Source organism: Podarcis melisellensis, assembly GCF_964234715.1.
Source record: "Podarcis melisellensis genome assembly, chromosome: 6".
NCBI lineage: Eukaryota > Metazoa > Chordata > Lepidosauria > Squamata > Lacertidae > Podarcis > Podarcis melisellensis.
In genome coordinates this window covers 351,065-375,446 of record NC_138538.1, presented here as the reverse complement: position 1 = coordinate 375,446, position 24,382 = coordinate 351,065, and the positions used below count along the sequence as shown (strand labels likewise).

At 55.3% G+C, this 24,382-nt stretch overlaps 1 protein-coding gene across 5 annotated transcripts in view; it reads right to left on the bottom strand.

The window, feature by feature from the left end:
- Window positions 1-325: 325 nt before the first annotated feature.
- The window catches only part of CDH22 (cadherin 22), an 86,915-nt gene continuing 62,858 nt past the window's right edge, over window positions 326-24,382 (bottom strand). For all 5 annotated transcript variants that reach the window (XM_081916788.1, XM_081916787.1, XM_081916789.1 and 2 more), the window contains 5 exons: window positions 23,193-23,329; window positions 7,961-8,082; window positions 6,879-6,996; window positions 3,883-4,134; window positions 326-2,662 (listed from right to left, as the gene is read on the bottom strand). In XM_081916788.1, the coding sequence (XP_081772914.1) occupies window positions 2,136-2,662; window positions 3,883-4,134; window positions 6,879-6,996; window positions 7,961-8,082; window positions 23,193-23,329 (1,156 nt within the window). In that variant the 3' untranslated portion in view covers window positions 326-2,135. The remainder of the gene's footprint in view (window positions 2,663-3,882; window positions 4,135-6,878; window positions 6,997-7,960; window positions 8,083-23,192; window positions 23,330-24,382) is intronic.

The window sequence follows — 24,382 nt, the reverse complement described above, 5'->3', positions numbered from 1 at the left end:
GGGTCATCTAGTCCAACCCCCTGCAATGCAGGAATCTCAGCTCAAGAATCCCTGGCAGACGGCCATCCGACTTCTGTCTGAAAACCTCCAATGACACAAAATCCCCGCAGGACGGACACACAGGCCAGGCCCCTTCTGGGGAGCTCGCTGCCCCCCAGTCCCAAGCCCAGCAGCTGCAAAGGGCAGCAGGAGGTTTTCCTCCCCACCTCACCCCCACGGAGCAAGGCAGGTGCTGGGGGCCCCTCTCCTTGTCTGCCTGTCATGTACAGGGTGGGTGCCTGCCCCCCCCCTTACCAAAGGAAAGCAGCACAAAGGACTCCAGGAAGACGACAAGGAGATCATTTATTTCCGGGTCCCAGAAAGACCAAAGTGTGAAAATACCAAAGGTGAGCAACTCGGCTGGCTCAAAACTCAAAGCACAGCTGCTGTCCCCCCCCCCCAGTGCTCCATGGGCCTGCCAGCTCCTCCTGCCGGGGCATCCTTGGGGGGGCAGGGGAGACGCACCCCTATTTACAGGTGGGAAGAGGCAGGAGTGGGGGGTGTCACCAGGACAGCAGCTCTGGGCAGGTGGGTGGGAGGGCAGGCAGTGGGGGGGGGAGCGCCAGATACATACCCTGTTTGGCCCGTGGCCTGAGAGGCCGGCTGCCCCCAGGGAACAGGGAGGGGAGCGAATGGGAGGTGTTCCTGAGGAGGAGAGGGAGGGGAGCAAAGAGCCGCTGTCCCTGCATCCGGCCCCCGCCCTTTGGACAAGGAGCATGGGGGGCAGGCTGCCATCTGCCCAGTTGCCTCTCTAGAACCAGAGGGGAAGTCACAGTGAAGGCCAGGCTGCCTTGGGGAGGCCCATCCCACCCCCTCCCACTACCGGAACAGCCCAGGGAGACTGGGAAGAATCCTGAGAACCAGCGACTCGGCTTGGTCCGAGCCGTAAAGTCAGGCAGGCCTGCAAAGGGGGCAGGAGGGGGGGACTGGCCAGGAACAGGGAGCTTGGGGGTCACAGCAGGTGCCAGGGGAAAGGGGAGTCATGAAGGCTGCCCCACTCCCAGCCCCCCAACATAGCCTTCAGGCCTGCATCTTGCCCCCAAGTCCCAATGGGTCCTTGCTGGTCTCTCGCCCCAAAAGCCGGGCATTTTGTAGGGAGAAGTGGGACCGGCAATGAGGCTGGGGGGCAACCATTTGCCCCAAGAGAGCTGCCTCCCTCAGACCCATGGCAGGGAGAGGTGGGGGGAGTCCCAGGAGTCTGCCAACGGCGCACAACTTTTGCAAGAGGGAAACAGGCAGGTGGAGCCAGAAGGGGACGGTTGGTGGGGGGAGACCCTGCGGAGCAGCGATGCACCTGCTGGAGGGGAGGGGTGTCACACTGCAAGCACCTGGGGAGGACGAGGTGGGGGTGTCTTTGCCGGGGGGTGTCTGGGGCTGCGTGTGGGAGAGGAGCGCTCTGCTGTGGAGAATTAGAAGACCCTGAGGATTGGTCCCCAAGAGGGGTGGAAGGTTCTAATCCAAAATGCGATACGGAACGCTGCCAAGGGAGGGAATCAAAATGGTCCCCCCCCCACTGGAAAAGCGCTGTGCCCCCTCCCCTCCCTGGAACCCACAGCCAAAGGCCCCCCCTTCGCCGAGGATGAGGCCAGAGAGGAAGGTCCCGGGGGGAAAGTCCTGGAGAGGGAGACCCGGGAAGGAGAGCCAGCCAGCGGAGAAGGAGCAGCAGCTCCTCTTGGCAGAGACTCCGCTTAGCAAATCAAAGCTTGTCAAACGTTGGAATCAAGTGACAAAATCAATTTCGACAACAAAAGGCTCCCCTCCCTCCCAGGCAGCCGCCCCCTCCCCTGCACAGATCCATTTAAATGATAATTTGCCAGGGGAGAAGTCCTGGCTGGCAGAGATGCAGTCTTCAAGGGGCGTGGAGAGTTTCACTGCAAGAGGAGGCGAGGGGGCAAGCAGTGGGGCTTCCCTGGCCCCCTGCCCTGGCCCTCCCTCACCCCAAGGCCCTCCCCTTGCAGGCAGGCCAGGGCACTTGGGGAGTCCTGCTGTGTGGCTGGACCTGGCTGCACCCGTACGGTGCGACCCCCCCGGAAGCGACTGCCAGCCTGGCTCTCTTTCCTCCGCTGTGGGTGGGGTGTCTTTTTGGTTTGGTGGGCCTAGGACTCTGTGCCGCCGCCGTCCTCCTCCCCTCCCCGGCGCCCGGCGTAGAGGGCCGCCAGCTGCCGGAAGCGCGGCCCCCAGCTGCGCAGGTAGGAGAAGTCCTGCTCGGAGCCCGTGGAGCAGGAGGCGATGGAGCTGAGGGAGGCGGGAGGGGAGTCGGCCCCCTCAAAGGCGTAGGTCTGGAAGGAGTCATAGGGGGGCACAGAAGGGTCCTCGTCTGCCTGCCCCACTTTCCTGCAGATGTAGTCCCTGAAGACGGAGAAGTCCAAGTCGGGCGCCGGGCGCCACTGCGGCAGCGAGTGCAGCTCCGAGGGCAGGACGGGGGGGCCCTCGCCCCCGCCCCCCTTGGTCTCCGCAAAGTCGTAGAGGCTGCGCAGGGCAGACATGTCGTAGGCCTCCGTGTCCTGCTCCCCGCCCCCCTCGTCGTTGTACTTGATGACGTTGTCGCGCATGTCCTCAACCTCCTCGGAAGAGAGGTGGCCCTTCTGGTGCCGCTTCAGGGTCAGGATCAGGAGGACCAGCACTGGGGGGGGGGGAGAGGGATGGTCAAGGTGGGAAGAGGGGGGGAGAGAGCAGGGGACCCCCCAGGACAAGACAAGCTCCTTCCCAGCACCTCCTACCCGAAGGGGTCTCCCTTTCCTTCCAAAGGCAAACCCACCTCCTCTGGCCCCTTTCCAGAGAGGGAGGCTTGAGAAGGGCTCAGGCCCCACGGAGCCTTCAATGTGGGGTTCCTCAAAGTCTACATTGTCCCTCCTGCTGTTTAACATCTACGTGAAACCTCTGAGTGGGGTCATCCAGAGTTTTGGAGTCTGCTGTTAGCAATATGCGGATGACACTCAGCTCTCTTTCTCCTTGACATGGCAGTGGGAGTGCTGGACCAGTGTCTTGCCTCGGTCATGGACAGGATGAGAGCCAACAAGCTGAAGCTCAACCCAGATAAGAGGGAGGCCCCTAGCCCAGATGGGTGGGAGGTCACCTGCTCTTGATGGGGTTCCCATTCCTCTGAAGGAGCAGGTCCTCCTGGATCCACTACTGTCGCTTGAGGCTCCGGTGGCCCCAGTGGCCCAGAGGACCTTCCGTCAGCTCCGCCTCGTGTCCCAGCTGAGCCCCTGCAGGCAGAGTCTTAATCTCTGCTGTCTCTGCTCTGGGAACCTCAAGGATGGATTGCTGCAACGTGTTCTGCATAGAGCTGCCCCTGAAGACAGTTCAGAAACTTCAAGTGGTACAGAATTCGGCAGCCAGGTTGCTCAGCGGAGCAAGACGGCTTGAGCCTATTACACCGATCCTGGTCCCACCACACTGACTACTGATTAGTTTCTGGGCCCAATTCATTAAAGTGCTGCTCTTGACCTATAAAGCCTTAACTGGAGCCCAATACCCCATATGAACCTACCCGGACCCTGAGATCCTCCTCTGAGCCCCGCCTTTGTGTGCCTCCTTCTCAAGGTGCGGAGGGTGGCAGCACGAGAACGGGACCTTTTCTGCAGTGGCTCCCCATCTGTGGCACCTTCCTTCCAGATCTTTAGGTGCCAGGAGAAAAGTTTCTCTTTCACTCGGCCTTTGGCTGACGAACAGCCTCTGCCCTCTAAAGTGTTGATGGGAGGGGCTTCGTCGGTTTCCTTTCCTTATGTATTTGTGTTCTCCTTTATATTTCTATGTTGTGCGTCTAAGCCTGTTCTTGGAGGTTGGGCCCTCCTCCCCCCGGAGGGCAGGAAGGGGGCTCCGTGGGGCGCAGAGACTCACCGACGAGGATGAGGACGCAGACCAGCAGGGCAATGAGGGCTCCGGGACTGAGCGAGGCGGAGACCACGTAGGCGGTGGTGTTGCAGGACTGGATAGCGCCGGAGCTGTCGCAGCCGCAGATGCGGATGGTGAGGGTCCCGGTGCTGCTGAGGGTGGGGGGGCCGCTGTCCACCACCAGGATGGGCAGCAGGAAGAGGTCCTGCTCCTGCCGGTTGAAGCCCAGGCGCTGCGTGTGCACGGCGGCCGTGTTGTCTGTGGGGAGGCAGAGGGAGGGGTCACCCCAGAAGGGGCATCGTGCATCGCAGGGCGTCAGACTGGATGGCCCTTGGGGGTCCCTCCCAACCTGACAGTTCTGCCATTCTAATCCAAGGAATGGCACAAAACAAATGAAATACCGTGAAAATCCCTGAAACAAGAATGAACCGACAAGAAAAATGATCTCATAGAAATAAACTAAATAATAAAAATCAAAAAGTTTAAGGAAGAAATTTAAAAAAACTAGAATTGTACAAAGCCTTAACGGGATGCCAGCTACAAACCTTGTTTCAATGAACTTTTCAGTTTCCTCAGAAGGAAATTGAAAAATCATAAACCTTAAATGACCAAAATTCAAATTTCTAGTCGATTACTTCTCGTTTCAGGGATTTTCACGGTATTTCATTTGTTTTGTGTAATTTCTCGGTTCCGTGACTGTCCTTTTTCTACGGATACTAATCCAAGGAGGCAGAGGGTCATGGGATGAGCGGAGAGCGGCAGGCGGCCCCTTCCCTAGGCAGCCCCTCCACAAACACCTGAGGGCCGTCAGGTGCTCTTTGCAGCTGGTGCAGCAGGATTCGTCCTCGGGGCCAGCCCAGCCAGAGTCAGTTCTCCCCCCCCCCCCACCCTCCTTGCAGGCACAGACTCTGCAGATCCTCTCCCGCCTTCCTCTCTTCGCTGTCAGGGTCCCCAGGAAGCTGCCAGCTCCTCCTGCCCCCCCCAAAAAACCTTGCTTCTAACGAGATCTTTAGAGAGTTCCTGCATCTGCTCCTTTTGCCTGCAGTCAGGAGCCGTCCGGTGTCGCTCCCAATTAGCCACCAGCCAGCCAAGAAACACACACACAGAGAGAGAGAGGATCTTCCAGAGCAAAAAGCAGCCCGGCAGGAGACAAACCTTCTTCTCCCATTGCAAAAGTGGGAGGGGTGGGGCTGCCGTTCTGGGATGTGCCCCCACCCCAATCTGTCCTGCCTCATCTCTGCATTGTGTGTTTTGTCTAGAGAGGGGCTTCTGGGGGCCCCCATCTCCCCCACCTGCACCACCTGCCTGCGTTGGGAGGGGGGAAATGGGATGCTCATAGAACCACAGAATGCTAGAGTTGGAAGGGACCCCCAAGAGCCATCTAGTCTGTCCCCCTGAAACACAGGGATCTCAGCTCCGGCATCCAAGCCTCTTCTTAAAAACCTCCAAGGAAGGAGAGTCCGTCTCCTTCCATCCCACAAACGGCTCTTACTAGCAGAAATTTCTTCCTGTTGTTGTGTCAGAATCTCCTTTCTTGCAACTTGCAGCCATGGGTTCGAGTCCCGCCCAACAAGCTGGCGGGGTGTGCGTCCCCCACAAGACACCCCATGAGATGTTAGCTGCCATTCAAGCTCCCCAGGGAAAGGCCCAATGGCATTGGCAGGGGGGAGATTGGAGGGCCCAAGCCCCAGACATGGGGGACCCAGCGGACCCACAGTCTGCCCCTAGGGTGGGGGAGAGAGCAGCAGCTGGGCCACCCTTGCAGGCTGTGGGTGGGGGACGATGCGACCCTGCAAGCTGCCTGCACAACAGGCAGAAATTCATCAGATAGGAGCGGGGCTGGAAAAAGCTTCCTTGGTCGGATTTCTGCCTGCCCAGATCCCAGAAGGCCAGCTGGAAACATGAGGAACTCTTGGGGGGGGGCACCCCAGATGCTGAGAATGTTGATGCGAATTTTTTATCGTTTTGGTATTTCTAACTTTTTGTCTCTTTTAAACGATTGCTGTACATTCTTTCTGGGTTTTATCATTTTCTAAACCGCCTTGGGGGTTGGGTCCCCCCCCCCCACAATCGAGCGGCATATAAATCTTAAGAAATAAATAAATGAATATGAAGGAAATTATCCTTGTCAGCGGCTGCTGCCTCTTACAGTTGTGCCTGTTCCTGTTTTCTTGCTCTGTGGGGAGATTTTGCTGATGGGGCGCACAGAACTCTCTGGGCTAAAGGAATGCAGCCCCTGCGGCCACGGAGGGAGACGGAGGCCCCGGAAGCTCACAAGCCCAGAAGGAGAGCAGTTGTCCCCCTGCCCCACTTTGGTGGGCGTTTCAGTCCAAACCCAGATGCGCCCCAGTGGAGCTTAGATTCACAGACTCGCAGAGCTGGCAGGGACCCCCAAAGCTCATCCAGCCCAACCCCCTGCAAGGCAGGAATGCTTGTAGGCATGGCAGGAGAAGAGCAGCTTCCTTGCCCCTCCTTTTCCCCACCCACCCCCTTCTACCAGCCTGACCCCGGGGAGCAATCTCAAGGCCAGGCGGGGAGGGCTGTGCGGAGCTTTGCGCCCGAGGTCTCTTCCTGCCGCCGCCGAGGATGTAAAAGGAGGAGATTTAAGTGAGCGCTTTGTGTCTCCATCTGGGCTGGCATCCATCAGTGTCTTGTCTTGGCTCCAGCAGCAATATTTATAAATCACATCTCAAAACTGGCTACAAATTTGTACAAAGAAACAGATGGGCCGTTGGCGGCCGTTTGTCACCGCCGATATTTATACCGTGCCCAGGAGAGAGCAGAGGGGAGGTGGGCAGGGCAGAGGGGGGCACGGGGGGGGGGCGCTCACCAAGGATGGGGCAGGAGCTGGCATGCGTGTATGAGTGGGGAGGGGCCCTGGGGCAGGGCTGCCGGCCTCGGGTGTGGGAGAGCAGGTGGAAGGGCTACCGGGGGGGCAAGGTGGGGGGGCTGGACTAGATGACCTGGGGGGTCCCTCCGTGCTCTCTGGCTCCACGGCTTACCCTCGATATCCAGCAGGGAGAAGTGGTGGCTGGAGGAGGCCTCGGGGGCCAGAGTGAAGTAGAAGCGGTGTCCGCTCTGGGGCTCATCCCGGTCCACGACGCTGATGGTCTGGATCAGCTGCAGGGAAGGAGGGCAGCGCTCAGAGGAGCAGCTCAAAAGACATGCCCAAGACGGGGCGCTGGGCAATCGCTCAGCGCCAATGGATTCTCCGTGCCCCCCCCACAAATAGATTGATCCTGATACGTTGGAAAGACACAGATATGCCCCCCCCCTGTGATCAATGGATATGAAAACTCTTACAGCCCATTCTTCCAGATAATGATTATCCACGGACGTCTTTAATGCTGTTTCAAATGTATTTGTCAAAACCATCCTGAATCAACCTATACTAAGTTTATATTTCAGCTTTGCAACTCTAATTACATATATTGCTCTTATGTATTCTCTTTCTCCCTTTTCTTTTCTTTAAAAAACTTCCTTTAATTTGTTATAATAATCTCAGTAAAATATACGTATTCTAGAAGAACCCCTCCCCCTCAAGCTGCACCCAAGGGGTGGGGTCTGGGGCAGGTGGGGCCACAGGTGCCTCTCAGGGGCAAACAGAGACTGCAGCTCCCAAAAGTGCCCCCCCGCCATGGCAACACAGGAAGGGTAGCCTCCCCCCCTCCCCAGCAGGGGTGATGGCCTCACCCCCTGATTGACAGCCGCTGAGCCACCCCAGCAGCTTGGGGAGCTGGGGTGTGGGAAAGGAAGGAGAGACAGAAAGGGGAGAGAAAAGCCCCCACCCCAAATGCAAGGCACCAGCCCCCCCCCGATCCTGCTGGACCACAGCTCCCCACAGCCAGCGGTCAGGGCTATCATACGCCACATAAGACACCCCCCAGCCCCTCCCTAAGCAAAAGCAAGCAGGTGGGAGGGGAGTTTCCAGAGTTTTGGGGGGACCTTTCTGCCCAGCAAGGCTGTCCCTGCCCCATATGGGCCCCACACCCCGCCCATGCCTGAGGTCTCCCTGCCAAGTCCAGGGCCTGCCTTGTGGGCTCAGAGCCCCTCTCCTGGCTGCCCCCCCGGCTGCCCCCCTCACCTGCCCAGGCTTGGCGTCCTCGCAGACGGCCGCCTCGTAAGGCGTGGCGAGTTCTGGAGGATTGTCGTTCACGTCCAGGATGCGGATGCGAAGGGTCTTCCTGGACACCTGAGCGTGATTGTCTGGAAGACAGAAAAGGGCAGAGGGGACTGAGAGCCGCCTCCCAAGGTCCGGGGGGGGGCATCTCTCGGAAGAGGGACCAGCTGGCTGTCTCCTGCTTCAGAACTAATGGAGGAGATTCCAGCTGCAACTCAGGAAGAACTTTCTGAGGCCAAGGGGAACAGACTCCCTCGGAAGGTGGCAGACTCGCCTTCCCTGGAGGTTTAGAAGCAGAGGTTGGGCGGCAATCTGTCAAGGATGCTTTAGCTAACATTCCTGCATTGCAGGGGGTTGGACTAGATGACCCCTGGGAGTCCCTTCCAACACCACCATCATCATTATATCTTTATTAATACTCTTCCTGATGGGACTCAAGGCAGCTTGCAGGTAAAAACAAGAATCACTAAAAACAAGAAAGAACCAATCATTAAAACTATATTAATCCCAATGACCCCCCGGGACAATTTCCCATAGGCAAGCCTAGAATTGCAGGGTGAGTGGTACATGACACCAGTCAAGCTCGCAAAAATGTATCATTTGCCTGATAATAAATGTTGGAAATGCAAAGAGACTGAAGGTACATTCTTTCACCTTTGGTGGACATGCCCAAGGATTAAGACATTCTGGGAGATGATTTATAATGAAATGAAAAAGGTATTTAAATATACCTTCCTGAAGAAACCAGAGGCCTTTTTCCTGGGCATAGTTGACCAATCGGTGTTAAAGAAGGATAGAACTTTCTTTATGTAGGCTACAACAGCAGCAAGAATACTTATTGCAAAGTACTGGAAGACACAAGATCTACCCACCCAGGAAGAATGGCAGATGAAGGTGATGGACTACATGGAACTGGCGGAAATGACTGGCAGAATCCGAGACCAGGGAGAAAAGTCAGTGGAAGAAGATTGGAAGAAATTTAAAGTTTATTTACAGAAACATTGTAAAATTAAGGAATGTTAGAAGGATGTTGGAATGAAGTTATGTGGTTTTAGCAGAAATGTTATAAAGGATTAAGAAAAAATAGACTGTTAATTGGTGAAAGGAGGGAAAGTAAAGTTACATTATATTAAGATAAATTATAGGACAAAAACTGGGAAAGATGGAAAGGATTTGCTGAAAAAGCTAACCGAACTAGAATACAAAAAAGGGAGGTGTGAGGAGGTCAAGGAAACAAGCAAATGAAAGATAAATTATGGGAAGGTTCATTGTGTGTTTTTTAAATTGTTTTTATTTTTCTGGGGTTTTTTTCTCTTTTTCTTTTTTCCCCCTTTCTTTTTCCTTATTGTGATATGTTGCCTTGTTTTTGTTTAATTTGGTGTTTTCTTGTTTTTCTTTTTGTAACCTTTAAAACTTTAATAAATATTATTTTTAAAAAAACAGAATTGCAGGGTGAGTTTTAGGAGCCAAGTGGCTTCCAGATGGAAACTTCCTGGCTTTTCCTTCCTGATCTTCTCAACAGAGGCATAAAGAAACCTACACTGTGGCACCTCGGTTTTCAAATGCCTCCGTAGTCAAATGTTTCGGAACTCGAACGCCAAATACCCAGAAGTCAATGCCTCGGATTTCAAACTTGCCTCAGAAATTGAACAGGAAACGCGACTTCCCTTTTGAGGCTTCCGCTTTCAGTTTTGGGTTTTCGAATGTTTCGGAACTCAAATGGACTTCTGGAACGGATTATGTTAAAAAACCAAGGTACCACTGTACCAGTTTGTGTCCTCTACAGTTGAACCTGATGAACATCAAAGTGACCTCCCAGGCGGTTGCATCATTCCTGCCCACTTAAGGCAGAATCTAGACTGTCCACTTTTCTGGCAGGATAATACCCCCCAGCGGTGGTCTCTGCCACCGCCCGTCACCACACACCAGGGAGCTCAGAGAGGGGGCTGTTGGCACCCCAAGAGCATCTCCCAGCCAAAGGTGGAACCAGGCCCCTCCAGCCCTAGGGAGGGGTCCCCTGACCCCCCTCCATAGCCAAAGTCCCTCTGATGCAGCCGCCTGGGAGGACGGAGGCCGTGGGGAAGGAGCAGAGCCTGACCCATGGCAAATGGAGTAGCCCCAAACCACAGGAAGCCCCTGCCTTCAGCCCCATCCCTCTGGCCAACAGCCCTGAAGAAATGCAGGCCAGCCCCAAGCTCCTTGCCCACCTCCAGGTATGCCCCTGCCAGCCCCACCTGGTGCAAAGACACCCCCTCCTCAGCCCACCCCACGGCTGCCTCTCCCCCTTGTCCACCAGCTGTGTGCCTGGAGACGGTGTCCGACCCTGCTTGTAGGGTGGGAGCAATGCGGACAATGCCCCTGCCTCCAGGAACAGACACACACCCCACCTCTGACTCCCAGAGCTGGTGCCCTTTGCCAAGAAGCATCACTCTGGCCAGGGCTGGCAGCAAGCCCAGCTGGCGGGCACTGTGCCAGTCTCCCTCCTCCGTGGCAGAGAGTGTCTGCTGGAGAGAGGCGGGCAAGGAGGGGCATCTCTCCCTGCTCAGCTCTGCCAATGCCCAAGAGAGACCATCACCTCCACCTCAGGGCACTTTGCTAAGAGAACCCATGGGAGAGGGCATGCGGGCACCACAGGGTGAGGAAGCCTTGCCCACTGACTTCCCTGCCCCACTCTCATATCACCATAAATCCAGGAAATTGAGGCTAAAAGCAGCTTTAGTCAGCCTCTGAGCATGCCATGAAGGCCAGTCGCTGGGGAAGGGGCTGGCCTTGCACCCCATCCTGCCCACGGGGCACCCGGTTGGCTGCTGGGAGGGGCAGGGTGTGCTGAGCCTGATCCACCAGCAGCCATTTCTGGGAGCCCTTTGCACCAGGAAGAGCGGCCGCATTCTGTCTGGAATGCAGCCGTGATCAGGAAGTGCAGCCCCAGCAGCAGCCTAGCCGGGGGGGGGGGGCTCTGCCAATCCCCGACTCCTTGGCAATGCCACCCGCAGGCTGGCCAGCTAGCCTGGCTCTGCCTTCCCGGCCTCCAACATCTGCCTCTTTGCTGATAAGTTTGCAAGGAACCGCCGTTGCCCAAAGGCCTGGGGGACGGGGGCAAAGGGGCATCACGCCAGCCAGAGCCGGCCTTCAAAGACCCCCCTCTTCCGGCTCGCTCTGCCGCGGCTGCCACTTTGCTGATTAGAGGGGAGGGTCCCGGCGGAGGGGCCAGCGCCATCCATCAAGCGCCTGGCACCTGCCCTGCTCCACCGAAAGGAGTGGGAGAGACGGAGTTGCAAGGATGGGCTGGGCAGGGGCCGGATCTGGGCAGAGGAAATGGGCAGGTTGGCACAGGAGGGGGGCTGCTGGATCTGGGAAAGAGGGGCAGGGGCTGCCCATTGCCCACTCCCTCCCTCCCTCCTCTTGGCCACTGCTCAGATTTCTTTAAGAAGCCTTTTCTTACAAGGCAGCTCAGGAAAAACACGTACGAGGCAGCACAAATTTAAGCCAACAGAAGTAAGCGTAGCTCACAAGAAATCTCAGAAAATCACATCCAAGAAAGCGGTGGCTTCTCCTGGGCTGGTGGCTCTGGGAGAGAGATTGCCTGGCCGCCCGCCAGGGACTCCTGAGCCGCCATCCCTGCCTGAAGGGGAGCGTTAGGGAAGGAAGATTAAACTCCCCCCCCCCATCGCAATGCCCTTTTGCCAATCTCTGAGGCAACCATGTTTGGAGGACTGTGCACAGTTCTGGCTGCCTTGCCTCCAAAAGGATATTGTATTTATTTATTTTGGTCAAAAGCCAGCTGATCAAGGATTGTGTACCCAGAAAAGGGCCACCCAAATTATACCGGGGAGGGAGCAAATCCGTTGTGTGGAAACTCTGGTAGAAGGTGGCAGAACCAGAGGTGTGTGAAATTATGCAAGGCTGGCAAGGGAAAGTTGCCTCCTGCTCTCATCACGCCGGAATCCATGCGGCCGTCAGATGAAGCATTGGGATGGACAAGATAGAGCATTTCTTCACACAGTGCCATTAAACTCTGGAACTCCTTGCCACAAGACAGAGGGATGGCCGCCAACTGGACCGATTTAGAGAGGAAGACGGGACCCTGTTTCTGCTCTGCTCTCGTGCCTCTCGGGGCCAGTTGCTGCAGAGGACAAGCAGGGAGAGATGCGGCCATGCGCTCTGGTCCCGCATGGTGGGCAGCATGCAGGACTTCAGGAGCCCCGGGTCTGATCCTGCAAACAGGCCCTGCCTGGACTACGCAGGCTGCTGGTTTATTAATGGCTGGAGGGAAGCAGAGACCCAAAGGGCAGCCCAGGACGCAGGCTCTGGCTCTTGGTGCCCTTAGCATTTCCAAGCCTGCGTTGTGTCAGGGAATGGTCTGAAGACGAGGACTGGGGGGGGGGGGCATTCTATGGCAGATCAGCTTCTCTCCGATGGAGAGCTGGAGGCAGAAGAGTTCACACACACCCCTTACCCACAGCATGTTCAGAAGCAGAGAGAAACAGAAGCTGAAAAGCTTAGGGAGGAGTTACCCAGTTACGAGATAATGACAAGGGAGCCGGAAGGGAGGGGGCAGCTAGTTGAGATGCCTCTTGAGAGCGTGGGGAACCCCACCACCACCACCATGGACTTGGAGGTCCAAACTTATCAGAGAGCAAAGGAGGCAGAGGGAGGGAGGAACTTCTCATTGGTGCCTAAAATGCTGCTGAAGCCGGAAGGAAGATTGGAGTGGCCAACTGCCCTCCGTGCGGAGAGCTGTGTATTTGTGCTTGCAACATGATGCCGTAATAAAAGGACTATAAATATATCAACTGCTCATTAATTCTTATCTGTAAAGTTACCAAAGGGAGGGGAGGACTCTCCGTGTCTGACACGCTGGGACTGGGGGTTCCTGCCAGAAGTGGAACTAAACGGGGTTCAGAACGGGAGGGGGAGGCCCCAGAGATGCCGGCGAGAGCCTCTCCTCCTGACTCAGATCTCTGCCCTGGGTCTCTGCTTCTGGGTCTCGGTCTTTCAGCCCCCCCCCCCACTTGCCTTGTAGCTCCAAGTCAGACCCAAGGAGAGCCTCTCAGTCACCTTCACCTTAACTGTGCATTACCTTCCCACAGTTAAAACCATGCTCAAGGCGGCTCACAAGATGAGCACAGGTTCATAATTACAAACACAGCAAAAGTCATCACAAACCATCAATAAAACGCATCAAAAGTCCACAGCCAAAGTGAACAATGGCCGTAAAATCTAAAAATAAAGATGCAGTAAAATAACAATAAAAATAAAAATAAAGATGCAAAAAATTAATAGCAGTAACAGCAACCCCCCCCCCCCAAAAAAACCATAAGAAGACAGCGGCGCAAGAGTCTCCTCAGCAGCCTCAGCTTTTGTAGCTGGAGCTGGTCTGGGCTGTGGGAGTCAGGGGGCAATTTCCTGGCTGCCCTACTAATACATCATGTTCTTAATGGGTTTTACGTTTGGCTCATCTTGGGGCTCAGGAGACAAAACGAGGGTTACAAATTAAGCAACTCAACCAGCCAAACAAGCCACCTCCCTTTTCTTCCCACAGCCCTCAAAAACGCACATTTGCCTGCCAGAGGGAGGCGGCCAAGTTCCCAGGTGCCCAAGCAGGTTGCAAGGAAGGATCTCTGCCAGCTGGGGGCAGAAGCGCCAACGGGGTTCAGGGGAAGCTTGGGACCTGGGTGGCACGGGGGTCGAAACCACTGAGCCTCTTGGGCTTGCCGATCGGAAGGGCGGCAGTTCAAATCCGCATGACAGAGTGAGCTCCCCTTGCACTGTCCCGGATCCTGCCAACCTAGCAGTTCGAAAGCAGGCCAGTGCAAATAGAGACACCTGACCCCATAGTCTCCTTTGACGGGATTCAGCCATCCTTTCCCAAAATTATTGAGAAATGATATATAACGAATTGAAAAAGATGTTTTAAATAGCCTTGGTTGAAAAATCAGAAGCTTTCTTGTTAGGTATTATAGGCCAGGAATTACCGAAAGGGCAGAAGAAGTTATTCATGTTTTACTACCCCAAAATGGAAAGACGACAAGATACCAGCGAAAGAAGAATGGCAAGAAAGACTGATGGATTCTGCAGAAATGGCTAAACTTACAGGAAGACTCAGAGACAAGGACAATAGAGACTTTGGAAAAGAATGGGAACTGTTCATGCTGTATTTACAGAAATATCGTAAAGAAATGGACTCATTAGCAGGGTTTGAGTAAACACTTGCAACTAAGAAAACAAGAGTAAAGGTTAAGAAATAACAACATGGAAATTAATTAAATGCAAGATGTAATTTGAAGAAAATGTGGTACAAAAATGATGAGAAAATAAGAGCAGTAAATTTAAAGATGAAAAATAAGACAAAAATGAAGCAGAAGTAGCAAATAGTTAAAAGAACCAGAAGGGGAAGTTGAGGGAAGTCGGGGGGGGGGGAGAGTTGTGTTTTATTTTTATTTTTTATATGATAAATGTATTGAATATTAAATAATAAAATTTAATAAAAAATTATTAAAAAGAAAAGGCCTAGACTCAACCATCCAGGGATCCGTTACCTTTTTAGCTCAGGGGAAGCAAGTGTCACCGAGAACGGAAAAGAGCTGAACTTCTCCTGTAGACGAATGGAGGCTTAATCCCCACATTTCCCCGTGGATTAGCTCAAAGACCCATCCAGTCCCCCAATGGCCAAGCAGACACCCCCATGGGAAGCCCACAAGGGGCACAGCAACTTCCCCCTCATCCTGCACCCCCCAGTGACCTGTCTTCTCAGACAGAATCACAGAATTGTAGAATTGGAAGGGATCCCAAGGGTCATCTAGTCCAACCCACTGAAATCTCAGCATTCAACTTCTTCTTAAAAACCTCCAAGGAAGGAGAGTCGGCCACCTTCCATCCCACGGAAGAACGGCTCTTACTGCCAGAAAGTTCTTCTGTATGTTTAGTCGGAATCTCCTTTCTTGAAGCCATGGGTTCGAGTTCTACCCTCCAGAGCAGCAGAAAACAAGTGTGCTCCATCTTGTGAGGAGGACTAGAACCCAGGAGACCAGAGTTCGAACCCCCCCCCCCGGCCCTGCCGTTCCCTGGGTGGGGCCTTGAGGGCCAGTCGCTGCCTCTCAGCCTCCCTGGCAGGGTCCTTGCAGGGCTTAGAGGAGGAGGGGAGGAAAGGGATTGTTGAATATTTTAAGAACCAGTATTAACAAGGAAATAACCCAGCAGGTCTGGAGTAACTCCAGCAGAACAGACGTTAACAGAATTTAACATAATAGGCCATATAGTAACAATTGCAAAGTTATTTACTAGAACTACTTCTCAAAAGTTAGATATCACTTCCAATAATGTCAAAATCGACATCGTGACATAATATAATAAAAATGTAGCTTTTCGGTTGACCGCCAAGTCCAGTATGTACAAGCGACAAGTCCTATATAGTCAGTGCCATAGTACATTCTTTACTAATTTCTTCATCTCTTTTGTATTTTCCTGTAGTCCTAGTAAATAACTTCGTTATTGTTACTATACGGCCTATTACGTTTACGCGCGTTTTCAATTGGATTTGCGTGATATAGGCATTCTGGTGGTTTATAACAGAATTTAAGAGGCAAAGAACTTTGAAGATGAAGAATTTTGAACACGTGATTTAACAGAAAAATAAAGAAACCAGGAACAGGGTGGGAGGGGAGTCAGCGGGTATTTCGTCGAGAGGAATATGAAAGTTGTGCAGCCAGAGGGTGGAGGGAAGGGGACGTGGGACGTATTCTTTGTCTTTTCTGTCTCTCTATTTAAAAAATGCCAATAAAAAATAAGAATAAAATAAAAAGGAGGGGGGGTGCCATGCCTCCTAGCTTGAGCCCTCCAGCCCCCAGTTCCTCCTCTAACAGCCTCTCTTGCTCCCCTTCTCCTGAAGGTCTTGGAGCAAAGCCATCCTAGCCCCTCCTGGGGGGAGGCATCTTCCTGCTGCCTCTCCTCTGCCGGCTCCTGTCCTGCTGCCCCCCAACCCCTGCCAGCCCCTCCCCTGGCACCTGTGGCAAGAGGCTGCTGGGAGGCGCAGGGCTGGGACTCCGAGGCCAAAGGGGCTCCGCAGTTGGCCCGGGGGGGGGTCGCAAGGAGGGAGGGGGCAAGGCGGCTCCCCTCCCCCTCCCCGGAGGATCCATCATCTCCACCGGCCCCTCCCCCCCCCAGCATCCCAACCCGGCTGACTGACATGCAAATTAGTTTAATTATTTCTTCTTCTAAAATAAATTATATTTTGCAGTGGCTGCAATATGTTGTGTCAGGCAAAATTACATTCAATATTTTTAAACTAATTGATGTCAGCCTTGAGAAAACGTGATTGACAGCAGCGAGGAAACGAGGCTCCGCTACCTAAATGCTTTCCTAAATTAAAATTAAACATGCCGGTTTTTTCACCGCATTTCCTCCAGGAGTCGGAATGCCATTAATCTGAAAGCGCCGTTGGGGGGGGGAGGCAGGTGGGGAGGGGGGCTGGGGGGCACGGAGAAGCAGGATGGGACTCCCAGCCCGGGGGGGGGGGCTGCAGGCTCCTGCCGGGGGCACCTGCCGGCCTCATCCAGAAGGCTCCGACCTCGTCAGCTGCCCGTGAGGAGGGGCACCGGCAGGAGGGGATGGGCCAGGAAGCCAGGACAAGGGGGGAAGGAGGCAGAGGGAGGGAGGGAGGGAGGGACTCCCCACACCCAGTGGGGCAGCGAGGGGAAGCTGGCAAGGCAGCCACTCTCTGCCAAGGAGAGGCGATCCATGGGGGATGCATTCCGGCACAGAATCCTACCCCACTCCCAGCAGGATCACAGAACTGCACAGTTGGGGGGACCCCCCAGCCCGGCTCCTCTGGGGTCGCGGCGGGAGCATCCCTGACCCACAGCCACCCACCCTCTATAAGGAGCATAAAAGGTAAAGCAAAGATCACCCGTGTGGAAGCAATAATTCTTCAACATCAACTTCGTTGGACTGGTCATGTTGTGCGGATGCCTGATGATCGGCTTCCAAAGCAACTACTCTACTCCGAACTTAAAAATGGAAAGCGTAGTGCTGGTGGTCAACAAAAGAGGTTCAAAGACTCTCTCAAGGTAAATCTTAAAAAATGCAGTATAAACACGAGCAACTGGGAAACACTGGCCTGCGAATGCTCCAGTTGGAGAACAGCCTTTACCAAAGGTGTCAGGGGCTTTGAAGACACTCTAACTCAGGACGCAAGGGAGAAACGTGCTAGGAGGAAGGCACGCTTGGCAAATCCATGCCGTGACCAACTCCCGCCCGGAAACCAATGTCCCCACTGTGGAAGGAGGTGGGGATCCAGACGTGGCCTCCACAGTCACTTAAGGACTCACTGTTAAGACCGAGTTCATGGAAGACCATCTTACTTGGCCACGAGGGATCGGCGAAGAAGAAGAAGAATCAGTGTATGATTCAAAGTCAAACAGATGACCAAAGTTGAGGATTAAGGAGAAAGCCCGGTTGGTTTAAAAGGAACCTCCCACATGAACAACAACAACATTTTTATTATTTATACGCTGTCCATCTGACTGGGTTGCCCCGGCCATTCTGGGCGGCTTCCAGCAAAATATATAACACCACAAAACACCAACCCTCAAAAACTTCCCTATGCAGGGCTGCCCTCAGATGTCTTCCAAAGGTCACAGTGAGCCCAAGGGGTCCCTTCCTGCCCCATTATTCTATCATCCGACTGAGGTTTTTAAGTGGAGGTCAGACAACCACCTGCCAGCGATTCCTTAGCCGAGTCCCTTCATGCCCAGGGGTTGGACTAGATGACCCCTGGGGTCCCTCCCCCCGATTCCATGATCCTTCTAACCCCATCCGCCCTGCCACCAAAGCGACCAGCTGGACCGGCCTTGGTGCATCTGGATCCTGGCCCCTGCCTCTCCCTTGGCGCAGGTGAGCCTCTGCCGGGGAGGAGTCTCCCTCGGAAAGAGGGGCTCCCCTCCCTCTGGCCCCCTCCCCATCTCTTGCGCTGCCCCAGCTCAGCGGCAGGAGGGTAATTAAGGAGCGGTCCAGCTCCGTCTGCGATTAGGGCCGTTCTCCGGCAGGAAGATTTATCATCTCAATTACCAGCAGTGGACACAGCAGTCAAGGGCCCATCATTTTACATGAGCGCCGGAGAAAACAGGGAGAGAATCCCTAATATTAGCCCAAGGAAGGTAAACAGCTTGTGCGGGAGATGAAGATTTATCTCCACAAACACTCCAAGAGGCTCTCGGGCTCAACAGGCCCCTTTCATGCCGCGCCCGGCCCTGCGCATCCCCGAGGAAATGCTCTCGGCTGCCCAAAGAGCACCAAGCCAGAGCAGAAGGCAAAGCGTGCTGGATCAGGCCAGGCATCCTGCTCTCACGGCGGCCAACCGGGTGCCCACCAGGGGAGGCCAGCAAGCAGAATGACGGCACAGGAGCCACATGCCCGCCATTCTCCAATGAAAAGAGGGGCGTCCTGCTCTGCACCAGGAAGCTTCTCCCTTGCTGGATCTTGACCCACCTACACGTGCCGCCTTGAGCCAAGGGCAACCTCTCTGCCTCACCTACCTCACAGGGTTGTTGTTATTATGAGAAGAAATATTATTATTTATTCATTTATTGAATTTATATACTGTCTTATACCTGGAGGTCAAGGGAAACGATAAATGGAATGAAAGAAAGAAAAAAGCTGCAAGATGCCTTGAGTCAGGGGAAAAGGTGGGGGAACAGTAGTAGTAGTAGTAGTAGTAGTAGTAATAATAATAATAATAATAATAATGGAATCTGTGAGAATGATCAGGAACATACCATGCAGCAAATCCTATGGAACTGCTTCGGATGGCAGCAAAAGGCTGCCCAGTCTTTACCCAGTTACCTGGGAGCAAGCTCCATTGACTACAGTGGGACTTACTTCCGAGTAGACAGTCAGGCGCCACTTACAAGAAAGGAACAAAAACTCCAGGTGTTTCTGAGGACGGCTGGCTGCTGAAGCATTGCAATTAAAGAATTTAAAGCAGATTGGTGACCTTTTCCTTTGAAATTCTAGGAGGGGCTTTTTGCGCCAGCTTCACTGTCTCCTTCATTTGGTGCAGGGATTTCATTTTCAGTATAAACTGGACTCTGTTTTTGCACCGACACACACACTCCACTTTGATTGTTCTCAGAGACATGGAGGGGAGGAAACCGGGACATTCCGGGATCAAATAATAGCTGTCAACGTTTCCCTTTTCTTGCGAGGAATCCTATTCGGAATAAGGGAATTTCCCTTTTAAAAGGGGAAACATTGACAGCTATGGATCAAATCAGAAACCAGGACAGCTTCTGTAATTCCGGGACTGTCCCCGGAAAACGGGGACACTTGGAGGTTATGCCAGAGCAGCCCTTTCCAGCCACTGGGATTCAGAAGCATTGGACTGGGGAGCCAGAGTGAGGCCATTGTGACTCAGGCCATCCAGAGCCAAGCCAGCGCCAGAGATGGGGCAGCCGCTGACCAGCCGGCCATGACCCTCCCCACATGCAGAGGTTCAGCCTGGAAACCCGGAAGGGAGAGGAGCTCCTGGCCCCATTTGGAGGGGTCTCTGGACACCGGAGAGGCAGGGGCCTCCCAGGGCTGTGAAATGGGAGGAAGCAGGTCCCCGCCCCCGGGAGGGGGGTCAAGAGGCACCCTTGGGCGTCCAGCCCCATCAAGAAGCGCTGGGTGCATGCGGGTGCAGAAAGTGTGCGCATCTATGATGGGGGTTCTTTAGCTGCCGAACCTGCATTGCGGGGGTTGGACTGGATGACCTTGGGGTGCCTCCCAACCCAACGATTCTGCGTGTCTGAATTGCGCCAAAGTGGGGTTGAGACCCAAAGAGCAGCAAGTCCCCCTCCAGCAGTGATGGGCCGGGGCTGGAATGAGGCTCCTGGGCAGTTATGGGAGGATATGCGTCATTCATTGTCATCCTTCTCCCCCCCCCCCCTTGAAGCACCAAGAGGGAGGGAGGGGTCATGTTCCTGCTTAGGGCAAAAGCCCTTTGCAAGAGACCCACAAAGCAGTTGGGTCCCCGGCTGGGAGATGCTGACTCTCCCCCCCTCCCCCCCTCTCTCCTTCCCTCTCTCTTTCTCCCTCTCTCCCTGCCCCCCCCCTTTGAAGGCCGCCCCTTTACAACTGCCCTTTCCAGCAAAGGATCCCGACATAAATGGCGCTTTAAATTCAATATCCGCCATTAATATTTCATGATTACAAAGCGCTCCGGATAATGTCCCTGGCAGGAGCGTCTGGACAGTTAAAATGGATGAGTCAGAACTTCCTGATGGAGGAGAGGGGAGTCGGCGGGGAAGGCGCCCGCCCAGCGCTGGCACTAATGCGCCCTGACAGGCCCCTTCGCCCGCCGGGGACTGCTGACTGGTCTGGAAATGGGAGCTGCTGCGGGGAGAGACGGCCCTTCTGATTCCTGTCGCCTTGTATTTGCGGGCAGAGAGAGGGATCCCCCCCCCAGCCACGCAATGGGGGCCGGGGGGCAGCAGAGCCCCTGCCTTCCCCTGCCAAGGGCAAGAGGATCATTGGGCTGTGGGGTCAGAAGGGACCCTAGGAGTCATCTAGTCCACCCCCTTCAATGCAGGAGAGGTGCATGTCCCGCCAAGCCCCCCCCCCTGGTGGCACTGCCCCTCACAGGCCCCCCGCAAGCCAACTGGACCTACTGAACAGTTCTGAACCCTGCATCCCTGCCATGGGGCTGGCTGTGAAGAATACAGTCCATTAGGGGTGCGGCAGAGACCGAGAATTCTGGACCCGGATGTAACAGAGCGCGTTACTTCCGGGTTTTGCTGATTGTGCATGCGCAGACACGCAAAATGACATCACACGCATGCGCGGAAGGGGCAAATTGCAACCCGCGCATGTGCAGATGTGCGGACGCGGGTTGCGTTCACTTCAGGAAGCGAACGGGGCTCCGGAACGGATCCCGTTTGCATCCAGAGGTACCACTGTAATTGCAAGACCCCCAAACATGCAAGGGCCCAACTCTGGCCCAGACCGCAAGGACGGACATTTCCGATGAAGGGAGAGATCTTTACCGAGGCAGAGGAGACGGGCAGGGCAGGAAGAGGCCTTGAGCTGCAGCAGCCGCTACTCTCTGGAAAAGGGGCAGAAATGGCGAGGGAGGGGGGCTGGCAGCAGCAGGCCCAGGACCCCATTGCAAGAGCAGCCTCTGCCCCCTGGGGACTCCAAGAAGCCCTGAGTGCCTGTCTCCTCTGTGCCTTTGTCGGATAGTCTTCTCAAGTCACCCAGCTGCAAATGCTGCATTCTTCTTCCGAAGAATAATTCAGTTTATACGCCGGCCTTTATCCAAAGATCCCAGGGCAGTTGGGAACGCCTCACGCCCAGCCTCTCCAGAGGGCCCTCCTGGAAGCGGCAGCTCCCTTGGACACTCGACTCCCAGCACTGTCGAGCAGGAAGGGGTCCCCAAAGGCCATCTAGTCCCACCCCTGCCTGCAATGCAGGAAACGCTCTTGCATCTTCTTCTGCAGCCCCTCTGCCATCCTCCTCCTCATTAGCATTCCCTCTCCCCCTCCAGACAGGTGCCGCTTCCTACCTGCACTTGCCACGCATATTTATTCCTATTTATTCGGCTAACTCCTTCCTCCTCCCCCCAAGAGATTTCCTTTGGCAGAGCAGAGCCAGCCAGCCGGCTCTGCCAGGAGAGGGAAGGGGGGGCGAGGAGGAGGAGGAGGAAAGGAATCTGTCTCAGGGCCCTTCCCGAAATCCGCTTGCCCAGACCCCGGAGACCCAGCCGAGGGAGGCATCAAAGGCGGCGGCTGCTGGGAGCCTGCCTTTGTTTCCTGCCGGCCTTGTTTGAAGTTTGGGGAAGCAGCATTCAAGCTGTTGGGCTTCCTCTTTGGGGAGAGCGGCAGAGATGGAACAGAGCAGCGCCCCCCCCCAAATAGAGACAGGCGAGGAGGACCAGGGAGGAGGCGGCAGTAAGCAGGAGCGCAAGAGCCAAGGTCCTCACAGGACCCCCGCCAAAAGCAGCACCCGCTGGTGGGGTGGGTTTGGGGGGGCTGGAGCCGAGCTGCTCACTCTCCCCCACCATCTGCTTGGTGCTGAACCTCGGCCTCCTCCCCAGCTACAGCCGCCTCCTGCAGGGCTCCCAAAAATACCATCTTTCGCGCCTGCCTGCCTGCCAAGGACCAGGCTGGTTTGCAGAGAAATTGGGGGGGGGGGGAGAGGCTATGTGTGAAGTGGGTGGGAGAGAGAGGGAGGGGAGTGTGGGGAGGGGAGGGGAGCCCAGAGTGGGCGCCCCATAAGCAGAGCCCAGGGGAGCCCCCTGCCCGGGTGCAGCAATTGGGCAATTTTGGGTGCTGCAGAAAGAGGGAGGGTGAGGGGGAAAGTGGGGTGGGACAGCCAGGCAGCAGCAGCACAGGCTCAGAGAATCAGAAGGAAGGGAACCCAGAGGACATCCAGCCTGCCCCACCACTGGCGCACTGTGCAGGGTCTCATGGACAAGATCTTGCAACTGCGGCAGCGAGGAAAGCAGCCTTTGCCCTCTTTTAGCTAAACTTCTTCACACAGCACATTGTGAAACTAAGGAGGCTGCGATGGCCATCAGGTTGGATGGCTTTAGAAGTTGGAAGGGAACCCTCAGGGCCATCTAGTCCAACCCCCTGCAATGCAGGAATCACAGGGGGCCACCTGAACTCTGCTTAGAAACCTCCAGTGGTGGAGAATTCGCCACCTCCCAGAGTCCTTCTCACTGCCAACATCTCTCACCATCAGAAAGTTGCTTGATCTCCTTCAAAAGCGAAAGGTGGGACGCTCATAATCCTCCTGGAAGCCCCCAAAAGGGCTTGAGGGTGTTGCTCCTCCTTTGCCCCCTCCCTGACAATCCTGCCCCCTCCCTCTTTGATGCTGCAGCCGTGAGGTTTTGCCTTTGCCTTCCTCCAGGGGAATCAAGAGGGGGTCTGAGGCGCCAGCTGGAGAGACAGGCCAGGGAGGTGGGGGGGGGATTCAGCTCCCCAGGAGGCCCCACGTCAGGCGTGGCAGCGGAGGCAGAAGCACTGCCCGCCTGCCCATCCCAGCTCAGATTAATATTCCTGCTGGCTTGCCCCTTCCTGCTTCCTGTTGGCACCTGGGAGAGCTGCTTCAGGTCCAGACGCGCCCCTTTGCCCTCCTCCCGCCTCAGGGCTCTTCTCCTTCTTCTTGGCCCCCTCTGGGCTGACTCCATCCTGCCCGCCTGCCCCCCCCCGGGACTCACCTGCTTCCATGGCCAAGATGGTGATGTTGTGCCAGCCGGCTGTCTCCCGGTCCAGCACCTTGCTGGTCACGATGGCGCCGGTCAGCGGGTCGATGTCAAAGATCTGCTCCAGGTCGGTGCTGCGGTCGATGGCGTACCTGAGCACCAGGTGGGAAAGGGAGCTGTGAGGAGAATGAATGGGAGGGGTGGGAGGCTGGCACATGGGGCAACGGAACTCTTGGGACCCTGATGTCAACCCCAGGGGGGTAGGAAGGGGGTGCGGTCTGCCCCGGGTGTCACCCTGAGGAGGGGTGACAAAATTGCGGGTGGTACTCACCGTGGGCCCTGCAGCGCACCCAAACCATGCATCTCAGGCACCTGAAGGCTCCACACTGTCCACCCGCTGCCTCCCCCCCACACACAAGATGTGGGGTGGCCGAGGGCATGCATGCCCCGTCGGTATGGGTGTCGCGAGTGTGCCATCCCTATGGGTGCCACTTGAGCGCTGTCTGTATGGGTGCTGTGCATGCTCAGCCGAGCAGTTTGCCCCGCCCCTCAGGCCCTGCCCAAGCTTCCTCCACCACTGGTCAACCCCTCCTCCTCTGTGATTTCAGCTGCAAGGAGGACTAAAAACCTGCTCCTTTTAATTTAGCCATTAAAGGAAACTTGTCAATAGATGCTGCGAAAGGTCTTAATGCACAGAACCTGCCCATCCCACACCTGCTCTCATTCGCTGCCACTTTCAGACGGGTACCACAACTTGCCAACGTTCATTCATTCACGGAGAAGACACCACGTCAGAGCAAGAGCCCAGAAAAGGAAGACCACCCTCCTCAGATCACAGAGCCATAGAGGGGGCTCCGAGGGCACTGCAACCGGCACAGTCCACACAAACACCTCTGACATTGGCCTCCAGCCCCTGCAAAGGCAGAGGGGGGTCCAGCCCCCCCCCCCGGGCGCTGACTCACCCCACCAACACAAGACTGTGTATAATATTCATTGTATCAAATTGCAGATTTCAACGGAAGTCTCATAAAGTTCAACAGAAAAAGCGGAAGACCCAGTGGATCAGTCTGTTCATGCATAAGGTCCATCCATGTCTAAGTGTCTATTCCACCTGTCTGTTCACAGAGTCCAATAATCCACTCGAAGGGTTGTTCCAGTTCCACAGAATCCTTTTGCAGAGTTTAAGACAAGGATTTCCGGGATAT